The sequence below is a fragment of the Mobula hypostoma genome, chromosome 1 (assembly GCF_963921235.1).
Source record: "Mobula hypostoma chromosome 1, sMobHyp1.1, whole genome shotgun sequence".
NCBI lineage: Eukaryota > Metazoa > Chordata > Chondrichthyes > Myliobatiformes > Myliobatidae > Mobula > Mobula hypostoma.
Genome location: NC_086097.1, coordinates 136,747,307 through 136,774,274, shown reverse-complemented (window position 1 = coordinate 136,774,274; position 26,968 = coordinate 136,747,307). Strand labels below are relative to the sequence as shown.

At 40.0% G+C, this 26,968-nt stretch overlaps 1 protein-coding gene across 3 annotated transcripts in view; it reads left to right on the top strand.

Moving 5' to 3' along the window:
- mtbp (MDM2 binding protein) overlaps positions 1–26,968 on the top strand; it is a 99,779-nt gene that overhangs the window by 19,050 nt on the left and 53,761 nt on the right. For 2 of the 3 annotated variants that reach the window (XM_063056334.1, XM_063056318.1), the window contains exons 4-11: positions 5,462–5,613; positions 12,382–12,440; positions 14,061–14,205; positions 14,892–15,006; positions 16,372–16,491; positions 17,345–17,439; positions 20,569–20,641; positions 24,201–24,318. In XM_063056334.1, coding sequence (XP_062912404.1) covers positions 5,462–5,613; positions 12,382–12,440; positions 14,061–14,205; positions 14,892–15,006; positions 16,372–16,491; positions 17,345–17,439; positions 20,569–20,641; positions 24,201–24,318 — 877 coding nt within the window. The remainder of the gene's footprint in view (positions 1–5,461; positions 5,614–12,381; positions 12,441–14,060; positions 14,206–14,891; positions 15,007–16,371; positions 16,492–17,344; positions 17,440–20,568; positions 20,642–24,200; positions 24,319–26,968) is intronic. The other variant, XM_063056327.1, reaches the window with a different exon arrangement.

Here is a 26,968-nt window from a genome sequence, read left to right as displayed (position 1 = left end):
CACAATAGTTGCATGTACTGTATTCATTTAAAATGAGAACATAATTACAGAAAATAAATCTAAATAAGCAGTACTAAAGTTGAGAATGTTTAAAATGCATCAAATGTTCCATTTTCCTCTAAAAGTGATGATACGGGATAGATGTGGTCTTAAAATTGATGGAATAGTAATGGGTGGGTTTGGCCTTGAGAAGCAAGCATTTTGAGAATATCAGCTTCCCACTGTTCTTATGCATCTTTGTAACTGACTGTTTCTCTGATCATGATTTCTTGTTGGTAGAAGATCAAATTGATAGAACAAAATAAGTGAAATAAAACCAAATTTACCTAAGGTGGCATGAAGGTGGGGGACTGGGGGATTTTTCTGCCCCAATTTGTGTGGTTGTGATGAAGATGACATTGTTGAGATTTACTATGAACCTGACAAGAACTGCTGGAGCCTGCACCTTGGCAGATAAAAGTGAGAATTGCTGTACCACTGAAGACCTTACAGAGGGAATCATCTCAAAGGATGAGATCTTCAAATGTTGATGCACTATTCTTTTTGTTTTAAAACCCCTGAGAAAAAATAATCCCTTATATGAGTGCTTCTGTGTTTTTAATGGCATAGATAGTTATTGCTGACTAACCTATTTGGCCTTGAGAAACTGTTTTTATGTTTCTGATAAACGAAAGTCATTGTAATTGCAGAGGCAGAAAATCTGAAACAAAGACAGAAAATACTGAGAAGACTAAGCAGATCAGGCAGCAGCTTTAGAAAGAGAAAACTATTAATGTTTCAGTTCTGTGATCTTTCAGTTCTGACAAAGGATGGCAATCCTGCAGTGCTGATGTTTTTTCCCCACAAATGTTTGCTGACCTAAGTCATTCTGGCATTTCTGCTTTCATTAATATTTCTGGAATCGGTTTACTCCCTTCTGTGTTTATTTCATAGGCTTTCAAATATAATTTTTAAAAAATGTTTAGATTACAGTCTTACCCCAGATTACAAATACCCATGTAGGGTAATGTAATGGGTGACAGATGACACATATTGTTCATAATAGAAACTGATCTACACAATTCACAAACACCGTCATTGAATTGTTGTGTTCACGTTAAGAGACAGTGTCTGATGTAATGGAAGTAAAAGGCCATGGCTTCCGCCTCCTTTCCTTGTCTCAATAAGCCCCGTCAGCAGTGCCACCAGCAGACTCATGGCCAGGGTTCTGAACCAGATAATGCCGGGTCTTTGTTTCTACCATGCATGCTTCAGTACAAATGCTAAGAAGTCCCGACCACCATGCGGCTTCAACATGCCAGCACATCGAGACATCGGAGGTCTGTGAACACCATGAGTTTCAGCTGCCAGGGTTGTCTATTGCTCAGTGCGAACACCCTTTCAAGTGAAAGTGCTGCCAGCATCGCCCACTTATTATAAGGCAGACCTTGATGGAAACGACACCTTATGCTCTGTTCAATGAACAACACTACACATTGGACTTTTTGTCTTGACTAAAGTTGCTAAACCTCTGCTCGGCCCAAATTTCCTGTGCACCAAAGGACTGTTAGTAGCTCTTAACAACTGCCAGCTTGTGGACACAAAGGACTTTGGGTTGTTACCCCGTATCCCCACATGTGAAATCAATTGCCTAATAGGCAAATTCCCAAAACTTACCAAACCCACATTCTCTACTACAATCACAAAGCATGGGGTTGAGCACCACATTTCCACAACTGGCTTGCTGGTCCATGCCCATGTACATAGACTGGATCCAGAAAAGTTGGCCAGTGTGATGGCTGAGTTTGCTAACATGGAAATGCTTGGCATTGTATGCAGGTTGAATAGCCCTTGGGCTTCACCCCTCCACATGGTCTGTAAGCCCGATGGTGGTTGCTGTCCATGCAGCAATTACAACTGCGTTAATGAGGCCATCTCCCCCGATCGTTACCTGGTCCCACATATTCATGGCTTTTCAGCATGGTTAGCTGCGAGGATAATTTTTTTCTAAAGTGGACTTAATCAGGGACTACCATCAGGTGCCTGTGTGCATTGAGGGCACTCCAAGAACTGCTGTTATAACCCCATTTGGCCTATTTGAGCTTCTATGCATGCCGTTTGGACTGAAAAATGCAGATTTTCCAGTGATTCATGGACTCTGTGTTAAAAGAATTAGATTTTCTTTTTATTTACCTAGATGAATACTACTCGCCAGCTCATCCAAAACCGAGCACTTATCATATCTCTGTACGCTTTTCAAGTGCTTAAGCCAACCCAGGCTAATTATTAACCCCGCCAGTTTGGCTTGTCTGCTATTGACTTTGTCGGCCACTGCATCTCCATAGAAGGTGCAACACCCTCTGCCATCAAAAGTCGTGGCTATAATGGACTTTACACTGCCCCGTACTACCAAGACACTGCAAGAGATTTTAGGGAAAGTGAATTTCTATCACTGTTTCATTCGTGAGCCACTGAACTTATGCTTTCCATGTCTAGTGCCCTTAAAGCTAGTGCCCCTAACCACATGCTTGAGTGGTCAGTGGATAAGACCACAGCTCACTTGGTGATGACAGCGAAGAGCTCTTTCAAATATGACCCCATTGGTGCACCCTCGCCCCATTGCACCTATAGACATCACTACTGACATCTCAAACTAGGCTGTGGGTGTGGTGCTTACCATGGTGGACTATACCAGCACATGGCCAGAGGTTGTCCCTCTAGCGTCAATGACAGCTGCGGATGTGGCTCAGGCATTCATCAATTCCTAGGTCGCTTGGTTCGGCATTGCATCTGATATTTCTTCCCTGCAATTCCCAATTCAAGTCCGACCTTTGGGCCGTAGTTGCTCAGAATCTCGGTGTAAAATTGTGTATCACCCACAGTCCAATAGCCTGTACAAGCAGTTTCACTGTTCCTTAAAGGCTGCTCTGAGGGTCTCCCTGATGGACAAGTCTTGGCACAAATGTCTTCCGTGGGTCCTGTGGGGCTCAGAACGGCTCCAGAAGAGGACCTGCGGTCTTCTGCAGCTGAGTTGGTGTATGGGCAGCAACTCTGGGTGCCGGGTGATTTTATTCTGAACCCACGGCCACCTGCTTGGCATCTCAGCAGCATTGCGTCCTCCTCAGTAAACTCAATCCTTCTATACTTAGTCCTTTCTCCAATCACGGTGTACAACACTCTTGGGTTCCTGTTGACCCGTGGTCTACCTTGTTCATTTTTGTCCGCTGTGATGCACATTAACACCCCCTTAAGCCCCCTGACAATGGCCCGTTCCATGTTTTGGGGCAAAAAGGCTTTTAACTGTAAACAGGAAGGGTAAAGTTGAATGTAAAATTCAAATTTAATTGTCATTCTACCATACATGAATATCCCAAATGAGACAGTGTTACTCCAGGGCCAAGGTGCAAAACACAGTACCAACAGCCACACACAGCACAAGGCACATATAATGATATAAGATATCTGTATAATACCATCACACAAAAAAATATAGTTCAAGACCCTGAGTCCATGAATGTTGCAGTAATCTGTGGTCAAACACAATGCAGCTTGTCTTCTGCTGAGTGAACACTGATAGGGCAGCACTGACTCCAGTTTGGACACCACACCACACTGATTCTGATGCCTCTCTCCTGGGTGGCTGTAAACAGGCAACACCACGACTTGAGGCCTAATCCTCGCTACGACCAAGGCCACACAGCTCCCCCACCATCTGTCCCAATGTATTTTGGTAGATTGCCTTAAACCCACCCACCAGGACCTGGCTAGTTCCAGTACCATACCCCCTACATCACGACATGACCACGCGCATGTCAGCACACCCCTAAATGAGCCAGAGGCACTTGCTGTTACTCCAACTGGAGCACATAGGATCCAAGCCGGGCAGTTCATATGAACTCCAGGCAGACTCACAATGCCTGTTTTGGTGGATTTTGGGGTAGCCTGTGCAGGGTATCTGTCATTGGTGACAGATGACACATATTATTCATAATAGAAGCTGGTCTATATAATTCACAAACACTGTCATCGAGTTGTATTCACTGTAAGAGCTGGTGTCTTGCACAATAATGTCAGTGTAAGGCGACTGCTTTTGGTTTGTTCATAATGGAAGTAAAGGCTGTGGCTTTTGCTAAGCACATAAAATGACTCACATATTTGATTTGCAAAATCCTACACCTGATTTATGGACATCCTGTTCAGGAGACTGGCAGGATGGAAGGTAATGGATCTGACAGTTATTGGGAGGCTGTAGACATCTTCTGCTGGATGGGAATGTCTCCCTTCATATCCCACCCCTCTGAGTTGCAGCAGTCAGGAGCTGGGATGAGCCAAGCAAAATCTGAAGCACTGAGCAGTCTTACTGAGTCCTTGAGGCTGGCTGGCAGCTGCTCTTCTCATATCTACTCCCGCTCTAGTCACAGCTATTTCTGCGATCCCCTTCCACACTGCCTTCGTTTTCTCCGATTTACAAAACATTCTATTGTGAACAGTTTTCAGGAATGGAACCATATCATAACGGGGGACTGTCTGTACCTTAAATTAATACCATGATGGCATCAGAGTCAGAATCAGGTTTATTATCACCGGCACGTGATGTGAAATTTATTAATTTAGCGGCAGCAGCTCAATGCAATGCATAATCTAGCAGAGAGAGAAAAAATAATAATAATAAATAAAATAAAACATAATAAATAAACAAATAAATCAATACATATATTGAATAGATTTTTAAAAATGTGCAAGAATAGAAATACTACATATTTAAAAAAAAAGTGAGGTAGTGTCCAAAGCTTCAATGTCCATTTAGTAATCAGATGATAGAGGGAAAGAAGCTGTTCCTGAATTACGGAGTGTGTGCCTTCAGGCTTCTGTACCTCCTACTTGATGGTAACAGTGAGAAAAGGGCATGCCCTGGGTGCTGGAGGTCCGTAATAATGGATGCTGCTTTCAGAACCACCGCTCCATAAAGATGTCCTGTGTTCTTTGTAGGCTAGTACCCAAGATGGAGCTGACTAGATTTACAACCTTCTGCAGCTTCTTTCGGTCCTGTGCAGTAACCCCTCCATACCAGACAGTGACTCAGCCTGTGTGTTTCCTACCTTTATTTCACTTCCTGTGAAATTATAAAAAGTGAGTAATAGGATCTGCTTCTTACTTCCTAGTTCTTTCTCTCTTTGAGAACTCTTCACGTTGATTGACCACTCAATCTTTTGATGATATTACAGTCGATAGGAATTTCCATTTGCTGATGCCAGAATGAAATTAAACTAGCCAAGTGAAACCTGTGACACAGAGATCCCTGAACTTCAGTGGGCACCTTAGTCAGACCTAGATCAGAGTAGAGACCAATGTTTTGAGTACACATCCCTGTGGGAAATCTGAGTAAAATCAGAGTAGTATGTAACAAGCAACATCAAAAACCTCAGAGTCCAACTTCCTGGATGTATCTTAAGATCACTATCGTTTATTGTCTTCTTTCAAGTTCTGTAGTACAGATTGGGAAGAAATTAGTTCCAACGCACAGGCCACTGACTATGAGGAATCTGTACCAACATTAATACAAGAATGCCTGAATAGTATAAATGCTTGTGAAGAAGAGGACAGTGATGTGAAAGACTCTCCACCCTTGTCTGAGTAAGTATTGTTCCACATTTCATTGTTGACCCAAATGGCTCACAATATTCTGAATGCTGCATACCTTCGGTTAGGTCGATGAATGATTAGACATTCACAGATATAAATTATGTCAGCAGCAAACAACCTGCTGTTGAAACTCAGGGTGAAGATGCTGTTTGTAGGCTGGCTGAGAGGGAAACTGGCCAGTATAAAGAGCAGAGGGTGAGTGGTGAGATGGGCCCAGAGGTGATTGATATCCTGAAAGAAGGTGAAGGTTTTAGGTGCTGATCAAGCCAGGTAAGGGAAGAGAAGTGGTCCAGTAATCAATCTGCTCTGCCTCCTCTCTCTTCTTTATAGTGGCCATTTTCTCTACGCTTTTAGTGCGATGCAGGGTCTCAACTTGAAATACGTATCGACAATTCCTCCCCCACGCTTCCAGTTCCCACAGATGCTATTCAGCCTATTTAGTTCCTCCAGCAGATTGTTTGTTGCTCCAGTTTCCAGCACCTTCAATCTCTGGTGTCTTCAATAGATAATGCCATTCTGCCCATTAAGATTTATCCTTTCCGCCTACTAGGTACCCATTATTAATCCCAGCTAAGGATTTAGTTTTGGAGAAGGCCCTTGGTTAACATCTTGTGTCTTACAGTGTAACGCTCCTTGTATCCTCCTCTAAATTAGTGTTGATTATTCTAGTCAGGTCTTGCAGTGCAGTTGGATTTTGAGACAAATGGAAATTTGAATGAACAGCCATCTCGATGGTGAGCTGCCATAATTGAGTCTAAGGTTGCATTAACATACACGATAGTTTCAGTGGTTTGGGGGCTGAGGCAGTGACTGACATTGTGGAGGGGAAATAAGTGATATTAGTAATGGATAAAATTGAAACAAAGACAGCAAAATAGGAAAATGAGGAAAGGCAGAGAGAAATTATTAAACCAGCAGCAATGCCATTGCAAAACGGAAATCCCATAGATGCTGAGCATCTAAAATAAAAGCCGAGTTCTTTAGCAATTCGGTACCATCCCTGAAGAGAGAACAGAGTTAATGCAACAAACATAAGATATATATTTTTTTCTTTAACTGGGTTCTTTTGGGTTTCTTGCTTTTTGGCTATCTGTAAGCAAATTAATCTTAAAGTTGTATAATTTATACAGTCTGTGATAATAAATGTTCTGCATAAGGATTCCCATCCCCCAGAAGTCTGAGATGCAGAGGGACTTGGGAGTCCTTGTGCAGAACACCCTAAAGGTTAACTTGCAGGTTGAGTCAGTGGTGAGGAAATGCCATGTTAGCATTCATTTCAAGCGGTCGAGAATACAAGAGCAAGGATGTGATACTGAGGCTTTATAAGGCACTGGTGAGGCCTCATCTTGAGTATTGTGAACAGTTTTGGGCCCCTCATCTTAGAAAAGATGTGTTGGCATTGGAGAGGATCCAGAGGAGGTTCACAAGGGTGATTCCAGGAATGAAAGGGTTATCATACGAGGAACTTTTGATGGCTCTGGGTCTGTACTCAGTAGGATTCAGAAGGATAAGGGGGGATCTCATTGAAACCTTCTGAAAGTTGAAAAGACTAGACAGAGTAGGTGTGGAAAGGATGTTTTCCATGGTGGGAGAGTCTAGGACAAGAGGGCACAGCCTTCGGATAGAGGGTGCCCTTTCGAAACAGAGATGCAGAGAAATTTCTTTAGCCAAAAGGTGGTAAATTTGTGGAATTTGTTGCCACACACAGCTATGGAGGGCAGGTTGTTGGGTTTATTTAAGACAGAGATTGATAGGTTCTTGACTGGACATGGCATCAAAGGTTACGGGGAGAAGGCCGGGAACTGGGGTTGAGGAGGAGATTTAAAAAAAGGATCAGCCATGATTGAATGGCGGAGCAGATCCAATGGCCAGGTAGCCTAATTCTGCTTCTATATTTTATGGTCTTTCGTTATAAATGTACTCTGAGTCTTGAACCTTTGAATATTAAATGTTGTTTCTGTTTACTTGACCAGCTGCTTAATCAAACAACAACTACTTGCATTGCTTAAAATCTTTAATGTGGAACAATATCCTAAAATGGGAATTAAATGTGACAGGCTGAGAAAAGATTAAGGGAGGAGGTTAAAAGCTTGATTAGAGATATAAATATTAAGGATAATTTAAAAGAAATCAAGGGAGGTGGTGGAATTACAGAATTTTGGCGGTTGAAGGAATGACAAAAAATGATGGAGTTTTTATTCTTTGAATATACCCAATGGACAAAGAGTGAATTCGAACAACCTGGATTGGATTCAGGACTGAAGGAGGTTGCAGAAACAGGGGAAGATGAAGCTTTGCTGGGACCTGAAATCTAGAATGAGGACTTTAAAATTGAGGCATTGCTTAGGTAACAAGCAGAGGGGGATGATGGCTGCATGGAACAGGCTGGATGTTACTCACATAGATGTGGGAAGTTAGTGCCCTTTAGGTCTGGTACTAGATAACTAGACATAGAACAACAATGAAGACAAACTGACAGAAAAATGCTACAACTGCACTTCAACTGTAGTTAGAGGAATTGCAATTGCAATTTTGTGGTGGTGTCATCCCTTCCTGTCAGGTAGTCTAGCCATTAACTATAGATAATTAATTTTCACTCCTGGAGCCTTTATTACCTAAGTAGAAGACCAGTTAGGGACTACATCTGTCTGAAAGTATCCACCAACGCTGAGTTTCATGGAACTAGAATTGGAATTGGTTTATTATTGTTACATGTGGCAAGATACAGTGAAATACAGATCAAATCATTACACAGTGCTGTGACCTGTGTTAAGATGGCAGTACATTTGGACGCAGCAGATTCTGTGAGCTCAACCGAAGGTGTTATTGTCTTTTTTTAAATGTACTTTTCATAATCACAAGACCCTGCTGGATATTAAGAACTTGAAGTACTTTAGATCTACCCCATCAGCAAGTTTCCCATTGATGGAGAAATTGAAGGGGCTGGACTTGTGCAGAACATGATGCTGCCTGTGACAGAGAGGCATCGGTACGTGAAGGATGTATGCAGTCTAACAGCGAGTGATTGCCTTAGTTGCTTTTCTTGTGATCGCAAGACCCTGTTGGACATTGATGGTGTGGGATGTTGCAAGTCCACTTCATTGTTTAGTTGGCCAACAGAGAGAGCAGGCAGTGGGGGAGCTGTGTGGCCTCAGTTGTAGTGAGGACCAGGCCTCAAGTTGTGGTGTCACCTGTTTGCAGCCACCCGGGGGAGGCATCGGAGTTGGGTGCTCCACTGGAGTGCCGGAGATGATGTGGGGCAGTGTCTGTGCTGGAGTTGGTGCTGCTCCCCTGTATTTGCTTGGCAGAAGGCAAACTGTTTGACTGCAGACGAGCTGCACATTCATGGCCTCGGGGACTTGGACTATTTTCTTGTGTGATTTCACTTTACTGCTATGTGCTATATGTGCCTGTTGGTATTGTGTTTTGCATCTTGGCCCCGGAGTAACGCTGTTTTGTTGACTGTATTCGTGTATGGTTTATGACAATTAAACTTGAACTTGATGTAGAACAAGGTAGAACAATAACAATGCAGAATAACATATAACAGCTGCAGAGAAAGGGCAGTGCAGGTAAGCAATAAGATGCAAGATTATGAGGTCTAGAGTGTATATTATTCATAACCTGCTGATATGTGAGATTTGAGTCCATGCAGTAGAATTTCTGGTTAGACCATAAAACGTAAGAGTAGAAATAGGCCATTCAGTCCATCAAGTCTGCTCCTCCACTCCATCATGGTTGATTGATTATCCCTCTCAACCCCATTATGCTGCCTTCTCTTCATAACCTTTATTCAAACTGATTATTCAAAAACTTATCAACTTCCGCTTTAAATACACTCATGACTTGGTCTCCACAGCCATCCATAGCAATGAATTCCACAGATTCACCACCCTCTGGCGAAAGAAATTCTACCTCATTTCTGTTCTAAATGGACAGCGCTCTTTTCCGAAGCTGTGCCCACTGGTGCTAGACTCATCCACTATAGAAAACATCCTCTCTGCATCCATTCTATCTAGGCACTTCAATATTTGATAGATTTCATTGAGATTCCACCGATTCTTCTGAATTCCAGTGAGTACAGGCCCAGAGCCATCAAACGCCTCTCGTACATTAACTCTTTCATCCCAGGAATTATTCTCGTGAACCTCCTATGAACCCTCTCCAATTACAGCGCATCCTTTCTTAGATAAGGGCGAAAAACTGCTCACAGTACTCCAGGTGCAGTCTGGCCAGTGCCTTATAAAGCCTCAATATCACATCCTTGCACTTGTATTCTAGTCTTCTCAAGATGAATGCTAACATTGCATTTGCCTTTCTGACCACTGACTCGACTTGCAATTACCCTTTAGGGAATCCTGTACCAGTACTCCAAAGTCCCTTTGCACCTCTGATTTTTGAATTTTCTCCCCATTTAGAAAATAGCCAGTGCCTTTACTCCTGCTAAAATGCATGACCATATACTTCCCTACACTATATTACATTTGCCACTTATTTGCTGATTTTCTCAATCTGTCTTGAAACCTTCTGCAGATTTCCTGCTTCTGCAACACTACCTGCCCTCTACCTTTCTTTGTTTCATCTGCAGACTTGGCCACAAAGCCATCCATTCCATTATTCAAATTGTTGACATATACAGTAATGTGAAAAGAGGCGGTTCCAATATCCACCCCTGTGGAACACCACTAGTCACCAACCAGAATAGGGCCCCTTTATTCCAATTCTTTGTCTTCTGCCAGTCAGCCAGTCTTCTATCTATGCTAGTATCTTTTCTGTAATACCATGGACTCTTGTTAAGCAGCCTCATATGCAGTACCTTTTCAAAGTCTTTTTCAAAATCCAAGTAAACAACATCCACTGACTAAATCTACTCATCTTTTTTCTCCAGTCCTGCCGAAGGGTCTCAGCTTGAAACATTTACCGTACTCTTTTCCATAGATATTGCCTGGCCTGCAGAGTTACTCCAGCATTTTGTGTGTGTTGCTTGAATTTCCAGCATCTGCAGATTTTCCCTCGTTTATCCACTGATTCTCCTTTGTCCATCCTGTTCTTATTTCCTCAAAAATTTCCAACAGATTTGTCAGGCCAGATTTCTCCTCAAGGAAACCATGCTGACTTTGACCTACTTTATCATGCACCCTCCAAGTACCCCAAAACCTCATCCTTGGCAAAGGACTCCAAGTCAGGCTAACTGGCCTATAATCACCTTTCTTCTGCCTCCCTCCCTTCTTGAAGAGTGGAGAGACATTTGCAATTTGCCAGTCCTCCGAAACCATTCCAGAATCTAGTGATTATTGAAAGATGATTACTGAAGTCTCCACAGTTTCTTCAACTACCTCTTTCAGAACACCAGGGTGTAGTGTAGTCCATCTGGTCCAGGTAACTTATCTACCTTCAGACCTTTCAGCTTCCTAAACACCTTCTTAGTAATAGCAGCTAGACTCACTTCTGCCCCTGACACCCTTGAATATCTGGCATACTGTTCATGTCTTCCAGTGTTTACTGATGCAAAATACTTACTACAGTCGTCTACCATTTCTTTGTCCCCCATCTCTACCTCTCCAGCATCATTTTCCAGCGGTCCAATTACTATTCTTGCCTCTCTTACTCTTGATACATATATCTGAAAAAATATTTGATATTGTCCTTAATATTATTGGCTAGCTTACCTTCATATTTCACCTTTCCTCTTCAGGCTTTTTAAAAGTTGGTTTTTAAAAGTTTCCCCATCCTCTACCTTCCCACTAATTTTTGCTATATTATATGCCCTCCCTTTTGCTTTTATGTTGTCTTTGACTTCCCTTGTCAGTCACAATTGCCTCATCTTCCCTTTAGAATACTCTATGTCTGCAGGATGTATCTATACTACACCTTCTGAATTTCCCACAGAAACTCCAGCCATTGCTGTTGTGCTGTCATCCCTGATGGTGTACCCTTCCAATCAACTTTGGCCAGCTCCTATCTCATGCCTTTGTAATTCCCTTTACTCCATTGTAATACTGGTACATCTGACTTTATCTTCTCCTCTCAAGCTGCAGGATGAATTCTGTCATATCTTGATCACTGTCTCCTAAGGTTCTTTTACCTTAAGTTCCCCAATCAAATTTGGTTCCTTACACAACACACAATCCAGAATTGCTGTACCTCTAGTGGGCTTAAACACAAGCTGCTCTAAAAAGGCATTTTGGAGGCATTTTATAAATTCCCACTCTTGGGATCCTGCACCAATCTAATTTTTGTAATCTACATGCGTATTGAAATCTTCCATGACTGTTGTAACATTGTCCTTTTTCCATGCCTTTTCTAACTCCCATTGTAATTTATATCCCAGATTCTGGCTCCTATTCTGAGGCCTGTATATAACTCCTATCAGGATTTTTGTACCCTTGCTGTTTCTTAACTATCCACAAGGATTCTACACCTTTTGATCCTATGATACCTCTTTCTAAGGATTTGATTTCAATTTTTACCAACAGAGCCACTGCACCCCTCTGCCTACCTGCCTGTCCTTTCAATAAAGTGTGTAGGCTTTGACGTTAAGCTCCCAACTATGGTCTTCTTTCAGTCCTGACTCAGTGATACCCACAACATCAATCTCTAACTGCACTACAAATCACCTAGCTTGTTACATTACAAATCACGGAGTTTTTATATGTTTTGTTTTGCAAATGAAGAGGACTGAGTGTTCTCATAATCTAAAAAAAGATAATGATAATTTGAAAATATGAAAAATATCTATTGACGTGTTTTATTTTTTAGGTTATTTGAAGAGGCAGCAGAGGGTCTACATCGACTTGCTGATCAGCTTCCCCCTCCTGGTAACTCTCCATACACCTTCAATAAGAACCCTTGAGTTGGAACCTTGAGATGTTTTCATATTCAAATTAATTGATTTTACAGATGCCCCATCTAGGGAGTGTTTCCAGCATTTTCTGATTTTATTTCAGATTTTAATTTTCATCGTGTATAATTAAGGCTTTTTCTGAGTTTGGTGAGTTGTACAGCCTAAAGGACTGCATAACAGTTTAATTTGCCAGTATTTATCTTTTGTAAGTATGTGGGCCAATCTGTCAGCAAAATGTTTTGGTGATGCATTAAAAATTCATAGGTATCAGCAAACATGCAAATGTTTTATTTTGGAGTCTGATGGTAAGGCCATTCTCTCCATTTTAGGAGTAGCAAAGATAAGATGGAGATTGGAATATTAGCATATTGCACCATAGAACAGAGGATAGCAGATCTCAGAAATTTTGTGGAGGGACTATCCGTTCCTATCAGCTACTCTGGCCATTAATTATAGATAATTTTCACTCCTGGGGGCATTGTTAGCTGAGTAATAGACCAGCCAGGGATTACACCCGAGTGTGTTCACCTATATGCAGTTTCATGGAATTGGAAATGATTTATTGTTATCACATGAACTGAGATTCAATGAAACCTTGTCTGAATACTGTTCATACAGATCAAATAATTATGCAATGCACTGATTAGAGCAAAGTAAAACTATAACACTGAAGAACGAAGTGTTACACCTACAGAGAGAGTGCAGTGCAAGATACTGGATTCCTGATCTCAGCCACATCACCAATGTTGTTAGCTATCAATTCACAAAACGTGGAAAGAGGCTACGTGCCAACAGCTTGAAAGAGTTTTTCAACTAGCCCCATAATCGCTTCCCCTGCAACTCCACAATTTTTTTCAAAAATTTAGCAGCATTTCATTTTGAAAATTCCTATTAAATCTGCTTCTACTGCATATCCCAGATCCCACAATTCATTGTGTAAACAAACTTCATGCTCATCTTTTTATCTCTTTATTTTACCAATTGCCAAAAAATTTGTAAACTCAGATTACTGAAGCTTCTGGCAAAGGAAACAGTTATTGATTAAATTCTCCATAACTTTGAATGCACGTTAAATTTATTAAAAAATTTTTAAAACTGCAGTTGCTAAAAATCTGAAATAAAAAAACAGAAGATGCTGGGAACATTCATTTGATAACATCAGAATTGACATATTAAAATTCTCTCATCCTTCTTTGCTCGTAAGTAAACCTAACTCCTCCAGGCTTACTATTGCACTGAAAAGCAGCCCTGGTATATTTCAAGTAAGGTTCCTCTGTTTCCTCACCAAGGTTATTGCTGAAATGTTTTGCCTGGAATTGGCCACAATAGTCCAGCCGTATTCTAAGACAATATTCTATAAACGTTTAACATGGTATATTTGCCCACAGGGAGATTAAATTGCTATTTTTGAGTCCCAAGTAAAGTAGTTTATTTGAACAAAGAGTTGTTTTTAGTTCTTTTTTAATGATATGCTTGCAGTTGTTTTATAAGGAGTGCTTGTTGAGGTGAAAAATATGAATTTAGCATTGAACTGTTGGCCTTTTATGCTTTGAATTGAGACTGACATTTGAAGTGCTTTTCTTTCTGTTGACAGGCAGGGTGTTATTGGATATAGTCTTGCTCATTTCTGGTAGTGATATTCCAAGGCTGAAAGACTGGCTGCCTGTCGTGGGTGCATTTAAGCACCTGAAGGAGTGGCATTCAGCAGAAATTACCATCAGTACAAAGGATGGCAAATGGTAGGTAGCTTGAGCAAACACACAGTTTTAAGTGGACAGATCACAAACAAGAGAAAATCTGCAGGTGCAGGAAATCCGAGCAACACACACAAAATGCTAGAGGAAGTCAGCAGGCCAGGCAGCATCTATGGAGAAAAAGAAGTACAGTCAACATTTCAGGCCGAAACCCTTCGGCAGGAGTTTTAAGTGGAATTGGTTCCAAAAGGCAAATTGTTGCATAAGCTATACATACAGAAAGAAAAACATTCGCAAGGATATGATCAAGACAGCCAAGTTATCTTTATGAAACATGAACAGGCTCCGTCTCTGTTCTCGTGCATGCAAATGTTGAGGGATGGCCAAATGGATGTAAAATCAGGAAGTCACAGAGTGTGTTTTCACAACTGGAGAAGAGCAAAGCTAGAGGCCATCGATTTAAGTGGATTTGGGGAGAAACTGAGTAGAATTTGGAACTTCCTTGCATAGTGTAGTTGTAGCAAGGAGCAGAATTTAAAGGGGAACTAAATAAGCATCCAAATGAAGAAGGGGAGAGAGTAAGTGTTAAGCATGGGAAGTGCCCTTAAGGAGCATGAAGACCAGCATAGTCAGGGGGTGGGGGGGTGGTTTCAAAGCTTTGTGGTCAGCATGTTAAGCTGCAGTTTATTACTTCCATCTCCAAGGGTTTGACACAATTTGTCTCATTGCAGTTGGCAGAAAATTGCAGAGTTCCTGGGTGCAACTGTTATAGATCCAGAGAAATTAGAGAATACGATCGATCCATTGGTGTTATGGAGAGGAAAAGTACGCATCCAGGAGCGAAAGGTATAACTCCGTTTCTCTATTTTTATGTGGCAGAGAATGCATGCCATCCCCGGTTACGTACTTATGATTAATGGACACCCCAACATACTCGTGGGCTTCCATAATGAAAATCCAACTGGTGTACCTATAAATGTAGAATTAATTTCCTTACCCTCTGCACTTTAAATAATTGTTCTTCCTTCTCAGTCTTATGTGCTTTTGATGCCATTCATAACAATACTGTGGAGGTAAGGTTAACAGATTAAGCGATTTTTAAAATTTTGTTTATTTTTCTCACTTATAGATGTTTGTAAAAAAAAATGGAACCTGTTTGTAATTTGGGGACTGCCTGTATTCTGATAGAGATTCTTTTATTCAAAGGAAAATACTGCAGGTTTGGAAATTTGAAAACAGAAATATAATCTGTAAGAGATGTAAATTGGAGAGGGTGAAATACCCCGTATTTTTATCTGAAAGTTTTAGTATTTTTAACTTTTCCTCTCCTGGCATTTAAGCGTTTATTGCTCATGTCCTATTTACAGCACCACTAGCCATATGTTTACTGCTCTCTGACAAAGCTTACCTATGCCACTTTTGCCAATCGATCCACCCTGGCTGCAGTGTTATAGACCGTCCTTCTGCCTGTCTCCCATTTCTCGGCCACTTAAGCTTTAAGTTTTAACTTTGATAGTGAAAGATCATTGATTGCATGCATTACTAAATGACATTGAAAGAGGACTGCGTGTCCTCATAATCTAATCTAATCTAATATAAAAAGTTAGCTTTGCTTCCTTCTCCACTTACAATTTCTGACCTGCTGAATATTTCAAGTGTTTTCAGCTTATTTTGGGGATATTATATTTCTGTATGCTTGGAAAGTGCAATCAACTTGCCATAAATTGTTTCTTTCCTAAACCCACCAGGGAAGAGAGAAGTTTTTATTTATTTTCCTGAGTTTTAAGTTTTGATTTAATCAGTAAAAAATCAGCTTCAGAAACAGAGAAATGTTGTATCTTATGAGCATCTAGTAGGTATATCACCGGTAGGCCAGTGTAATGATTACATAACCAGCTTATACTTTTGATTTCCAGGATAAACCCAGATAAAGAAAACCTATAAAGGGACTGCAAAAAAAAAAGAACAGAATTAAAAGCAAAATCCTGGTGGCTTTATGATGTGGTTTAGCAGTTGATAAGACATGGAGACTAGAAATAAAGGGACAGTACAGTGCTGAACTGGATGTGAGAAGTAATTCTCCTCTAGGATCTGTACCGGGCCTCTGCTTTTCGCAACAGAATACTTAAGTGAGTGTGTAAATTTTGTAGAGGTTGCTTGGTGTGAAAGCAAAAAATACTTTCTGTATATAACACTTTTTCTTTTTCATAGTTTGCGTCAGAAGTCAAGTTTCCTGGGTTCTGCTTGAGGGCCTGCACTCAAAACTCATGGTCTCATTTAATAAGCTCCTGTTCAACCATAACTTCTAGAGCATCGTATACAACAAGAGAGGTGAACTTGTATGTCACTGTGAGCTTGTAATGGGCATCACAACTGTCCAGCAATCTATTGTAATTATTCTTAACTGCATGCTCTGATGAATTTATACAGATCAGCCAGTTCTGACCAGCTTTCAGCACTTCTAAATACAATGTATTCACTCTAATCGCCGAAATTTCAGGGAAAACACATTCTTTTTTTTATTATTGTTCACTAATTATAATTTGTGTTTGTATCAACCACATCCACTGAGTCACAGTTATTCTCTGTTCCGAAGACCTTTACATCCCATTTCAGTATATATTTATGGGAGATTTATTCAGTACACTTAGTTATCTCTCTGCTTAAGTATTCCGTTTAACATGGAGGGTCAGATCAAGACATCAATGTGTGGCACAAACTTCTCTTGTCATATGGAGCTTGCTCGTGATGACTACATTCATGTGTGGCAGTAATGATTTCTATGTTTATCTCAGAAAAATAACAGTTTACTCGCCAGCATATCACTGAAACATAAGCAATTGTTTGATGCCATTTATATAATGACACAGGAAAGTATGAATTCAATTCTGATTTACTTATGAATTATTTGGCCGCACATCGTTTCTCTGTAAAGTAACATTTCCTAATTCAGTCAAGCTTTGTAATATAACAAAGTAATTTTGATTTAATTTGTTGAAAAGCAGCCACATAAGCATTGACATGGTCTGCTTCACGGAGGTGAAACTCGCTAACTGCTGTATAAATAGTTTACATTTTTTAAAAGTGGTGTTTGCTTGTGAGGATTCCTTCTAATGAAAGTATTTTGTTTATACATCGTTGTTGAAACTGCCTTGTAAATGTTTGTATTTCTTTTATTTTCAAGGTTTTCCATTACTATAAGCCAGTGTTGGAGTTTGTGCAGTTGGTGGCGCTAGCGGACCTTCCATCTTGCTTTGTGTCTGGGATTGAGTTTGAATTGTATCCTTGTTTGCAACTTGCATGATTTCACCAACTTTTTATTGATAGTCTATTCTTTCTCCAAGTTAACCATGAATTGTACTTTTTCAGTATCATTGTTCTGATTTTTTAAAGTACAGTAATTATTTTTGCCATTTTTTTACTGCAATGTATTGATTTACCAGTATAGTTTAATTTAGGAGACTTCTGAATGCAGATATAGCATTGGAGCAGTCAACCACTCAAACCTACTATTAGTTCTTCAGTGATTGATACCTCAATCTCAGTTACCTATTGTACTTTACATTTCTTGATTCACTGAAGTAAAATGGAGGTCTGTCAATCTAAGTCTTGACTATTTTAGTTGATGTGTGTTAGCCACGGCTCCATAGGGCAAAAGCCTTTGCCTTTAATGAAACTGGGTCCTAGTTCTACTTCTAAAAGATGTGAATCTAATTTTAAGGTCCAGGTGCCTCGTTCTGAACTCTTGTGTTGCTCCTGTTGAATCTTGATCACATTCCATGACTGTGATTAAATTGTCTATGCTTTGAACAAAGGTTTGCAAAGCAATCTCTAACGAGTTGTTAGCACGGTTTAATCAGTTTGTATTATTTTAGTGTATATGCACTTTATCCTCTCCCAGAGGCAATTCATCCTTCCTGGGGTGCCGTGTCTAGAATGGGATGCAGTTACTGCTATATGGAGTTTGACCAAGATGTCTGTATTTCAAGACCCTTCTGTTTGACCATATAGTTCCTGTGCTTAGCTATTAGTAATTGTGAGCTTGAAAATCCCATTCTTTCTGTTCTCTGGAAAGCTCTTCAATTTTCATCATCAAGATATATTACAAGTTCTTATACTCTAACTTATTTTCCCACATCAAACTCCACCTAAAAATAGCAACCAGCACATATTTTGCATGGTAATCATGTGAGTATTCTATTCACTTAAAAATTAGTTTCATACCTGCTACAAGTAAAATGCTGTTTTACTTGTATTTTTAGTTTAGTTAACAACTTTATTACTAGAAAGAAGGTGGTTTTGTTGGCGAGTCGGGTGAATTTAAAAATTGCTCAGTTATTGCTTAACATAAGGATACAGTCAAGTCATTGCAACCACTTATGAAACTCAGGACTGATCAGTTTTTCTTTATTCCTCAGATTACAGATATTAACTAAATTTTTACAGAAAAGTAAACAATGTAAACATAGATATTTAGAAATTGAGGCTGTTCTTTGAGGCCAGCTCATTTTTTTGCAGATTTAACTGATGTATAGATACTATTTTTTGTGGTTTCTTTGCTGATAATGAATGAATATTGGAGTTTAGAAGAATGAGGGGAGACCTCATAGAAACATTTCGAATGTTAAAAGGCATGGACAGAGTGGATGTGGCAAAGTTGTTTCCCATGATGGGGGAGTCTAGTACGAGAGGGCATGACTTAAGGATTGAAGGGCGTCCCTTCAGAACAGAAATGCGAAGAAATTTTTTTAGTCAGAGGGTGGTGAATCTATGGATTTTGTTGCCACGGGCAGCAGTGGAGGCCAAGTCATTGGGTGTATTTAAGGCAGAGATTGATAGGTATCTGTGTAGCCAGGGCATCAAAGTTTATGGTGAGAAGGCAGGGGAGTGGGACTAAATAGGAGAAAATGGATCAGCTCATGATAAAAATGGCAGGGCAGACTCGATGGGCCGAATGGCCTACTTCTGCTCCTTTGTCTTATGGTCTTATGGAATATATACAAACTTGTTCTCTTCATTTCCTCCTTCTGCCTTCCTTTGTGGGCAGTTTTTAGTTAAAGCAAGATTAAACTATCCTTGGACTTGATAAAGGTATTGATTGTAACCAACTTTTCGATGACAGTTCCACCATCTTCATCAGGGATGATGCCTTGGCCATCTAGTCCGGTGGTATTTATACCCCTGTAGTCTATCCCTCCTGAATGGTTAGTCCTCATCCAATCAGGTTTCCGCTCTCCCATCTTGTTTACATTTGAATTCCAGTTCTTATTTAGAGCGAGGCCTTCATCTTTGTTAAAATTCTTTTCCTCTAGTTTTATTTCAATGGCTTCCTTTACCAGGCAGTCCCAAAAGCCATTGGCACAGCACAGTAGTTTTGTGCTGTCAAAGTCAATCTGATGGTAATTACGAATGCAATATTCTTCTGGCGCCAATTTCTTCAGGTAACCCGAACAGATACACCTCCTATGCTCCTTGCTGTGGGTTTCCCCTATGCAGACCAATTAGCCGACATTCACAGGGAATCTTGTAAAACACCAGCCAACCTGAATCCCAGGTCATCTTTGACCCGCATAAGCCATGACTTGAGCTTCTCTACAGGTTTGTGGATGGTATTAATCCGGTATTTCTTCAGGAGCCTGGCAATCCTTCCAGAAACAGTGGAAATATAGGGAATGGCACTGTAGTACTCAATTCAATTGCTTAATGTTTTTTTTTAATTTCTTGAATTAAATAACAGTATTTTGAAGTATACTCCGTATTTTTCCTTTTGTCTCATAAACCATTTGCTGATTTTCCTAGTTTGTGAACGGTGGATTTTCCTTTTAACTTTTGAGGTTTTTTTTAAAATTTCCAATATCAATTGACAGATTTAGCTATGAATAATTAACCTAGGCTAGTACTTATGATAGTCTACAGGCACTGAGATGTATGTGTTCAAAGTGTTTTTATGGAACAATTCATTGTGAGTAAGATTGTATCATTGATCTTGCTTTTAGAAATTGGAATTGAGGGTAGTTCCATAAATACTTCGTCTCCACAGCAATATAAACAGAATAAACTTGAGTTTATATCCGAAACTGTATCTTGCAGAATCCACAGTATTTGTTTATTCTGTAAGAGGCTCGGCATTTCTCTGGAGATGAAATTAAGATCATAAAGTAGAAATTGCATAATAATTTTAAATTTAAAATGCGTTAATAGACTGTATGAATACTTTTCTGATTTCAATAAATTACCGTTTAACTTTCAACCTATGTAGAATATACAAAGGGTGCTTGGGATCTGTTACCGCTTTTTAATAGGTTCTTGAAGTTTTAGTGATTATGATTGTAAAGTAGGTATCCTCTGTGTTAATGATAAATATCACTATATTGATAATATGTTGAGAACCTTGATTAAATTGTACAGCAGTTTATTACACAGTGACATTCAAATCAAATCAAAGCTTCTGCTGAACCAGCTTGCTTCTTTACAAGGCATGGTATGTACGAGCTATCTTGGGGATAGATACCCTTCTCATGAATGACTCCATCCCTCAGAATCAGAATCAGCTTTATTATCACCAGCATGTGTCATGCAATTTGTTAACTTAGCAGCAGCAGTTCAATGCAATACATAATATAGAAGAAAAAAAAAGTAATAATAAATAAATAAATTACAGTATACGTATATTGAATAGATTAAAAATCATGCAAAAAACAGAAATTATATATATTAAAAAAGTGAAGTAGTGTCCAAGGGTTTAATGTCCATTTAGGAATTGGATGGCAGAGGGGAAGATGCTGTTCCTGAATCACTGAATATGTGCCTTCAGGCTTCTGTACCTCGTACCTGATGGTAGCAGTGAGAAAAGGGCATGTCCTGGGTGCTGGAGGTCCTTAATAATGGATGCTGCCTTTCTGAGACACCTGTCCTTGAAGATATCCTGGGTACTTTGTCGGCTAGTACCCAAGATGGAGCTCACTAAATTTACAACCCTCTGCAGCTTCTTTCGGTCCTGTGTAGTAGGCCCTCCATTCCAGACGGTGATGCAGCCAGTCAGAATGCTCTCCATGGTACGTCTATAGAAGTTTTTGAGTGTATTTGTTGACATACCAAATCTCTTCAAGCTCCTAATGAAGTATAGCCACTGTCTTGCCTTCTTTATAACTGCATTGATATGTTGGGACCAGGTTAGATCCTCAGAGATCTTGACACCCAGGAACTTGAAACTGCTCACTCTCTCGACTTCTGATCCCTCTATGAGGATTGGTATGTGTTCCTTCGTCTTACCCTCCGGAAGTCCACAGTCAGCTCTTTCGTCTTACTGACGTTGAGTGCCAGGTTGTTGCTGCGACACCACTCTACTAGTTGACGTATCGCTCCTGTATGCCCTCTCATCACCATCTGAGTTTCTACCAGCAATGGTTGTATCATCAGCAAATTTAAACGTAGTATTTGAGCTCTGGCTAGCCACACAGTCATGGGTATATAGGTATATAGACATGGGTAGAGCAGTGGGCTAAGCACACACCCCTGAGGTGCACCAGTGTTGATTGTCAGCGAGGTGGAGATGTTATCACCAATCCACACAGATTGTGGTTGTCCAGTTAGGCAGTTGAGAATCCAATTGCAGAGGGAGGTAGAGAGGCCCAGGTTCTGCAACTTCTCAATCAGGATTGTGGGAATGATGGTATTAAATGCTGAGCTATAGTCGATGAACAGCATCCCAATATAGGTGTTTGTGTTGTCCAGGTGGTCTAAAGCCGTGTGAAGAGCATTGCATTTGCTGTTGACCTATTGTGATGACAGGCAAATTGCAATGGGTCCGGGTCCTTGCTCAGGCAGGAGTTCAGTCTAATCGTGACCAACCTCTCAAAGCATTTCATCACTAGCTGTAGATGTGAGTGCTACTGGGCAATAGTTAATAAGGCAGCTCACATTATTCTTCTTATTGTTGCCTTTTTGAAGCAGGTGGGAACTTCTACCCGTAGCAGTGAGAGGTTGAAAATGTCCTTGAATACTCCCGCTAGTTGGTTGGCACAAGTTTTCAGAGCCTTACCAGGTACTCCATCAGGACCTTCTGCCTTGCAAGGGTTCATTCTCTTTAAAGACAGCCTAACATCGGATTCTGAGACAGAGATCACAGGGCCATCTCATGCAGCAGGGATCTTCACAGCTGTAGTTATATTCTCCCTTTCAAAGCGGGTATAGAAGGCGTTGAGTTCATCTGGTAGTGAAGCATTGCTGCCATTCATGCTATTGGGTTTTGCTTTGTAGGAGGTAATGTCTTGCAAACCTCGCCGGAGTTGTCATACATCTGATGTCGGTTCCAACCTCGTTTGAAATTGTCTCTTCACCCTTGAAATAGCCCTCTGCAATTCATACCTGGTTTTCTGGTACAGGCCTGGGTTGCTAGACTTGAATGCCGTAGATCTAGCCTTCATCAGATGAAGTACCTCCTGGTTTATCCACGGATTTTGGTTTGGAAATATACAGTAAGTCTTTGTAGGCACAAAGTTACCCACACAGGTTTTAATGAAGTTGGATACAACTGCAGCATACTCATCCAGGTTTGAAGATGAACCCCTGAGTATAGTCCAGTCCACCGATTCAAAGCGGTCCTGTAGGCGCTTCTGTGCTTCCCTTGTCCATACCTTCTTGATCTTCACTACTGATGCTGCAATCTTCAGTCTCTGCCTATACTCAGAGTAGAAGTACAGCCAGGTGATCAGACCTCCCAAAGTGAGGGTGTGGAATAGCATGGTAGGCATTCTTGATAGTGATTAACAATGGTCCAGTGTGTTGTTTCCTCTAGTATTGCAAGTGATCTATTGATGGTAATTGTTTAGTAATTTTTTCAGACTGGCCTGGTTAAAATCTCCCAAAACAATGGTGAAGGCATTAGGGCGCACTGTTTCATGCATGTTGATCCCACTGCTCAGGTCATCTAAGGCTTGATTGCCATTGGCCTGAGGTGGAATATGTACTGCTACCAAAATGATCCCGGAGATCTCACTGCATTAAGTAGCTTGCCACCTTGTTGCTGTGGATCTTCTAAAAGGATAAGTGTGCTTCGGAGTCAGTGCCGCAGGAATTTGCTAGACTGAAGGGTTTGTTGAATAATAGAGAGATTTGGATAATTTTGGTCTAAACTAAACTCACTAGAGTTTAGAAGAATGAGGGTTGTCCTAACTGAAGAGGAGATTCTCTAAGAAATTTAAGACAATGGTGATGGGGTGTGTGGTATGTCCTGTAGCTTGATTAATTTAAAACTATGGTGAATGATCTTGCTGGCAGGGTTAGTCCATTTAAAATTTCTTTATTTGGAGTGGGATATCCTTAGAATTCTCTAATTTGGGTTCAGTGAATCTCAATCACTGATTACACTTGACACTGAGATTAATGGAGTTTTGGAACTCGAGGATTTGAGGGATAATGGAAAGTAGTTGGGGAGAGGCAGTGGAGTAGGTGAAATAGGTGAACTGAAGATCAACTGTGATATTCAGTAGTGAATATGATGTTCTTATGGGAAATGGCTAGTTAAAAATGACTCTAAAATACTGCATTTTCTTGCTAGGTTTTGCCATTGAGCAGTTTTTTGTTTGAACCACTGAATTCACTCGTTAGAGCTGGTACAGAGATTAATATAGTTATATATGGAACTCTTCAGCTAACCTCTTATCTTGTAGACCCTTTCCTGCAACAACCTGCTGCCACCTCTAAAAGTATTTTGAGTGTCCATGCTGTCATATTGCTTTTTTAGAAATTCACCACTATTAACACTTCCCTATGGACTCCATGTTGACTACTAAGTATCTGTATCACAGGAGAATGACTGGTGATAAACTCTTCCATTATGGTAATTGTAGAATGATTGTTATTGTCTGATTAATTTCTGTGTAGTGAAATTAATTTCCTTTTCCCTGATTCTACACATTGAAAAGAGAGTGCAGGTAATTTACTACTGTCTTATTATTCATGCACATTCAACATCTGTATTGTAAATGATAACTGATTCAAGTGTATGGTTTAATTCCAATATTCTACCTGTACTTCAGGTCGGGGCACTTTTTAGCCTCTCTTGTACAGTGAGCAGTACTGTGATTCCTCCAGCCAACCAGTACAGTACACGGAAGTGGAAGGAATATATGGCAAAGAAGCCAAAGTGCATTAATGGTGGGTTTGTAAACCTATACTTTGACAATAATAACCTTATGCCCATTTTGCATCAAAGCCTGATTATATTTTCTCTGTATTCATTTGAGTTTAGATATTTTCCTTGATATATTAACATCACTGTGTGAGTTATTGAGCTAAAAAGCATTAAGTGCAGAAAATTATTGAAATGCTCATTTGGTCAGGGAGTATCTCTGGACAAAGAAACAGTTAAGGTTTCAGGTTAATGACCTTTCTGACCTGCAGAGTATTGTTAGCATTTGTGCAATTCTGTCACTTTTGATTACTGCTCAAAGTCAGTGTTTTCCAGCTTACTTTCTTCATTTCAAAAAAAATTGTTACTATTTTGCATGCCTAGTAATTGAGTTTGCTAAGCATTGAGGGAAGGGAGCAACAACTGCTGCAAAATTCATATTGGAATCAAACGGCGGCAGTAAAAATTGATGATAGTATGTGCAGTTGGACTAAAATTCAAAGAAGAGTTAGACAGGGATGCGTTGCCTCACCGGAATTACTTAATATCTATAGTGAAATGATTCTCAGAAAAATAGAAGACCTAGATGGGATAAAAATTGGAGGTGTTAACATCAACAATATAAGATTTGCAAAGGATACCACCCTAATAGCAACTGCTGAAGAAGACCTACAAATCCTCCTAGACAAAGTAGTACAAACAAGTACAGATTTTGGTCTAACCATCAACTGTAAAAAAAAAACCAAATGTATGGTAATATCAAAACAACAGGCTACTCCCAATCGCCAATTGTATGTCGGTAACCAAGAGATTGAACAAAAGACCAGCCTTAATTACCTTGGTAGCTTTATATCACAAGATGCTAGAAGTAAAGTAGAAATAAAAAGAAGAATTACCATTGCCAAAACTAACTTCCAAAAAGTGAAACCCATTTTTACCAACAGACACATTTCTATGACAGCAAGCCTTAGGCTACTAAAATGTTACATCTGGTCAATCTTGCTGTATGCTTCTGAAACATGGACTATAACACCAGAACTCCAAAGAAAGTTAGAAGCAACAGAAATGTGGTTTCTTAGAAGAATACTGAAAATATCATAGAGAGATAGGGTAACTAATGAGACAGTACTCCAACGTGCCCATACAAAAAGATCTTTCATGAGAACATTAAATGAGAGGAAAGTTAAATACCTAGGCCATGTCATTAGAAAGAGAGAAATAGAATGCCTTACGTTACAAGGCCGTATGCCTGGGAAATGCAGAAGAGGAAGGCAAAGAAGAAAATATATGGACACTGTGAAAGAACTAACAGATCTAAGTGTGTGAGATATCATTGACACTGCGAAGGATCGTTTGATATGGAGAGCCATGATCGCCCAAGCGTGTAACGCGCAAGACACATGATGATGAAGAAGTAATTGAGTTAGCCCTGCATTCAGTATTTCATTTGAGCAAATAACCAAGGCAGATGGATGAAGACAGAGTGTAGATCTATCATGACCTAATTAAATTGCCTACTCCTGTTTCTATATTTTTTCATTATGGTCAATTTATGTTTGATACTGGATTAATGAGTATGTACACTCTGGCCTGTTTATTAGGTACCTCCTGTAACACATGGTTACTTGAGTTACTGTCAGTTTGGACCAGTGTAGTCATTCTCTTTTGACCTCTCTCATTAACAAGGCATTTCTGCCCACAGTACTGCTGCTTACTGGATTTTTTTTGTTTTTCGCATCATTCTCTGTAAACTTTATAAAGACTGTTGTGCTTGAAAATCCCAGAAGATCAGCAGTTTCTGAGATTTCAAGCCATCCCATGTTTGATTATTCCATGATCAAAGTCACTCAGATCACATTTCTTCCCCATCCTGATCTCTGCTCTGAACAACAACTGAACCCCTTGACCATGACTCTATGCGTTTATGCATTGAGTTGCTGATATGATATTTGCACTAATGAGCAGGTGTACCTAATAAAGTGGACACTGAGTTTATGTGTAACGTTCTTAAATTATAAAGAATATGGTAAAGGTTTTGTAATTATTTACTGTAGATTCACTTTGAAGACATTGCAACGTGCTGGATCCCATATGTTGTAGAGTAGTTGAAACTGTTGAAGATTTTTCTATATTTTTGTTTTTCTAGACAGTGAGTGCCTTGCAATATTCAGAGCTACCTTGTGATAAAGTCTATAATAACATGGTGGAAGTTAGTAAGACTTTTTTTGCAGTGCATGGTTACAATTTGGAATGAATTTCTTAGGGGATAGTGGAGGTACCTTACTTGCGGCATTCAATAAGGAACTGGGTAACAGGTTGCAGAGTTATAGTGAAAGGGAAAGTAAATGAAACCAGCTGAATTGGTCTTATATTCAATTGCCATGATGCCAACTGACTTCCTTCCATTCCACATAGAGTACTTTATGTGATTCCACAAGTCAGTGTAAACAACCACTGCATGTAGAAATGAGATCTGCTCAATTTACCTACAAAAATTTGATCTTCTTTTATCAACTGCTGCTTGTAGTTAATGAATGCTGGAAGCAAATTGTGCTGGTAAATTTTCAATAACATTTTACAACCTGATTCACCTTTGCTATTTCTCCTCTGATAACAGAGGTAGATAATTTAACAAAGTTTCAAACTGCTTATATCAACATCCTGAAAAAGGAGTTT